The sequence below is a fragment of the Chinchilla lanigera genome, unplaced genomic scaffold, assembly GCF_000276665.1.
Source record: "Chinchilla lanigera isolate Chin_1 unplaced genomic scaffold, ChiLan1.0 scaffold00144, whole genome shotgun sequence".
NCBI lineage: Eukaryota > Metazoa > Chordata > Mammalia > Rodentia > Chinchillidae > Chinchilla > Chinchilla lanigera.
Genome location: NW_004955545.1, coordinates 1,570,339 through 1,573,516, shown reverse-complemented (window position 1 = coordinate 1,573,516; position 3,178 = coordinate 1,570,339). Strand labels below are relative to the sequence as shown.

The 3,178-nt window shown below is 69.8% G+C and overlaps 1 protein-coding gene across 2 annotated transcripts in view; it reads right to left on the bottom strand.

Moving 5' to 3' along the window:
* The window catches only part of Efna3 (ephrin-A3), an 8,260-nt gene extending 5,094 nt beyond the window's left edge, over window positions 1-3,166 (bottom strand). Inside the window, exons 1-2 of one of the 2 annotated variants that reach the window (XM_005411568.1) lie at window positions 3,114-3,131; window positions 2,881-3,008 (exon numbers count right to left, since the gene is read on the bottom strand). In XM_005411568.1, the coding sequence (XP_005411625.1) occupies window positions 2,881-3,008 (128 nt within the window). In that variant the 5' untranslated portion in view covers window positions 3,114-3,131. Of the gene's footprint in view, window positions 1-2,880 lie in introns of both variants that reach the window. The other variant, XM_005411570.1, reaches the window with a different exon arrangement.
* Between the last annotated feature and the right edge of the window lie 12 nt (window positions 3,167-3,178).

The window sequence follows — 3,178 nt, the reverse complement described above, 5'->3', positions numbered from 1 at the left end:
TGGGACCATCAGGCGGCGCGTGCACGCTGACACCCTGCGCCCCTCCGCGCCCTCGGCCTTGGCGCCCCGCCGGCCCCAGCCCTGCCAGCCCCTTGCTGGGCCTGGGACTATCCCAGCCCGCAGGGTCGCGCGGTGAGAAACAGCGCGCCCGATACCCCCGCCCCTCGCCCCTGCGACAGCGGCGGCGGCGGCGAAGGTTTATTGATCTGCAGCGGCGGAGAGGAGCGAGAGACCCGCCGAAGGCGAGACGCGCAGAGATGGGATGGGAGAAACACCCAGAGCGGGGAGGTGAACGGAGACTGGAGTCACTGCGCGAGGCAGAGGAAGCCAGAGACCGGGAGAGGGAGGGAGAACGAGAACCGAGACCTGGATACCGGGGAGACCTACAGGCCCACAGACAGCAGGAGACAGAGACGCAAAGGAGAGGAGGGGGACACGGAGGGCGCAGAGCAGAGCTCGGCGATTGGGAGGGAACAGAGGGAAAGACCACCAGGGATGCAGTCGAGCCTCAGCAGATATTTGTTGAATGAATGTGTGAATGAAAACCATCAGCAACAAACATTTCAAAGGTAGAGACAGGTAGGGAGACACTAGAGATGTTCCCGAGTCTTCTGGAGACAGGGGCGAGTGCCAACACCTTTGCCCGGTTCTGCAAAGAAATGAAGCACAGGCCGGGGCAGGTACCGGAGCGCCAGTCCCCTCCAAATTCAATTTCAGGCTCAGGGGACTCTCACACTCCCATGCTTCCCTCCGACACAGCCCTCCCATCCCTAGTTTCTGGGCCAGGTTGGGAGCAGGCCTCGCCTACTCCAGGAGAGTACAGAGGGGCCGAGTGGGGGCCAGGGCTCGATCACTGCCCTTGCGCGGGGACCTGCCCCGGGTCTGTCAAAGGAGGCTGCCGCACGTGCCCCACCAGCACCCTCCACGTGACCTCAGGGGGTGGGGTCATAAGACCCCCTCCATGACCCCAAGGGGCAGAGACCCTCCGCACGTGACGGGAGGTGGGAACCCGGAGCCCCGCTCACGTGACTGGGGGGAGGGGCGCGGAAGCCTGTGGCTGGCCGGGCCCCGCCCCCAGCTCCCCGGCCCTCTCCACTCCCGGCTCCCGAGCACGTCGCTCGCACGATTTATGGGGCCGCGGCTGCCGCAGTGAGGGAGCCGGGGAGCCGGGCGCAGCGGCAACAAAGGCCCGGGGAGCGAGGCGGGGGCAGCGGCGGCTCCGGCCCGGTGCGCGCCCCCTCCTACCTCTGCCGGCCCAGGCCCGCTCGAGAGTGGAGAGAGCAGAAAGGAGGCACCCGGAACCGGCTCCCCACCCCCTTCCGGAGCTGTCACCTGCGCCCAGGTGTATGCGGGGGAGGTGGCCTGATCGATACCCCCTCAAGGCGATTCCCACATCCCCGAGGAACATGGGGTACCCCGAGGGTGCTGGGGAACCCGGCGCCCCTCACCTGCGAGCTCTCCTTGCCCACCAGGCTCCAGTGGGGCGGGGGTCGGATTGTGGGTCTGGGGGTGGGGGCCGAGCTAAGCAGAGCAGGGGAGTCAGCCTCAGCGCCCCCCCTCGAGATCTCGGAGTCCCGCTCCGGGGGGGAGGGGCCGCATCCCCACCCCCGTGGTTTCCAGGGAAGCGAGAGGGGGGCGTCGTTGGCTCATCCCCACCCCCAGTCTGACACTCCGGGCGCGAGGAGGGGGGAGGCGCAGAGCCCCAAACAACAAAGAGCGGAGCGGCGAGCGCAGCCCCTCCCCTGGAAGGTTGGGGGTCGCGGCCGCCAGGCCCTCCCGGTTCCCTCCCCTGGGGTCTTGCCATTTGCTCTCTAGTCGACCCCAGGCTGGAAAGCCAGAGGCAGAGCTGCTGCCACCGCCCGGGCAGGTGTGACAGTGACCCCCGCGTCCCCAGGGATCCCCCACCAACGCGCAGACACACGCGAGGCGGCCAGGGTGATGCCCACGGCAGCTCGGCGGGGAGGGGAAGACAAGGGCAGCGAGGACTGCGCGGGGGGCACCCGGCCGCCGCGCCGCACACCCCGGGAAACCGCACGGCCGCCCTGACACCCGCCCAGACCGCGGCGGCGCCGACAGCCACCCAGCCAGACGCGGCTGGCCACGCGGACACCGGCGCAGCCCTCTCCCCACCGGTGCCCGCTCCCACCCCAGACGATCGCCGACGCAGACACACAAATCACACACTCAGACACACGCGCACTGACAGCGGCGCACGCCTGTTCACACTCGGTGCCACACGCCGTTCCCAGCCCGGGTGTGTGTGCGTGTGCGTGTGACACGCCGACATCTCCCTGCCTCCTTCCCTCTCCCGGCTCCCATCCTACCGAGCAGCACCCCCAGGGCCCCTCAACTCGGCGACCCGGCCCCAGAGCACCGCAGCCGGATTTCCCCACAGGGCCGGGCAGCGCACCCTCCTCCGTTCCGGGGAGGCGCTCGTTCAGACTCCCGGCCTCAGCTCTGGACCCCACTTTTAGAACCAAGAGTCTAGGGCAGAACCCCTGGAAACCCTCATGGCCGAAAACAGGTCATCCCTGGGCCGCCTTATGCGGCGGCCCACCCCCAGGACACTGGGGCACCCCAGACCCCAGCGCAGCCAGAGGGACTGAAGATGGGGGGCCGATGGGTCAGGGGAGAGCTGTTCCAGCGGCGGCGGTGGAGAGAGGCCAAGATGGGGAGGGGGCCCCAGCGCCTCCTCCGCACGGCCCGAGCGCTTCTTGCTGCACCCCAACAGCCTCGCTCAGACACCCCCCGAGTTTCACAGACGCCCACAGAGTGCATTCCCCGCCCCCAGCCTTCAGCTCCTCTCCCCCAGGACTTCCCGGGCCCCAGCTCCCCCTCTCATGGACCCAGGACGCGCGGGCTCCCCGGCCCCCGACTCACTGCTGGTTGGAGCTGTTCCAGTACACCGCATGCCGGTTCCCCAGCGCCCCCCCGGGCCCCTGGGCCAGCAGCGGCAGCAGCGGCACGGGCACGAGCAGCAGGAGCAGCAGCAGCGGAGCCGCCGCCATCCCCGGAGGGGCCGGGCCGCGCGCGCACCCACCTGAGCAGACTGGAGAGCGGGTGACTGGAGGAGCCGAGGCCGCCGCCGCCCCCGGAGCCACCTCCGCCGCCACCCCCGGAGCCGCCGCCGCCGAAGCCCGAGGAGAGCCGCTTCCCGGACAGCAGCTTCTCCACAGCC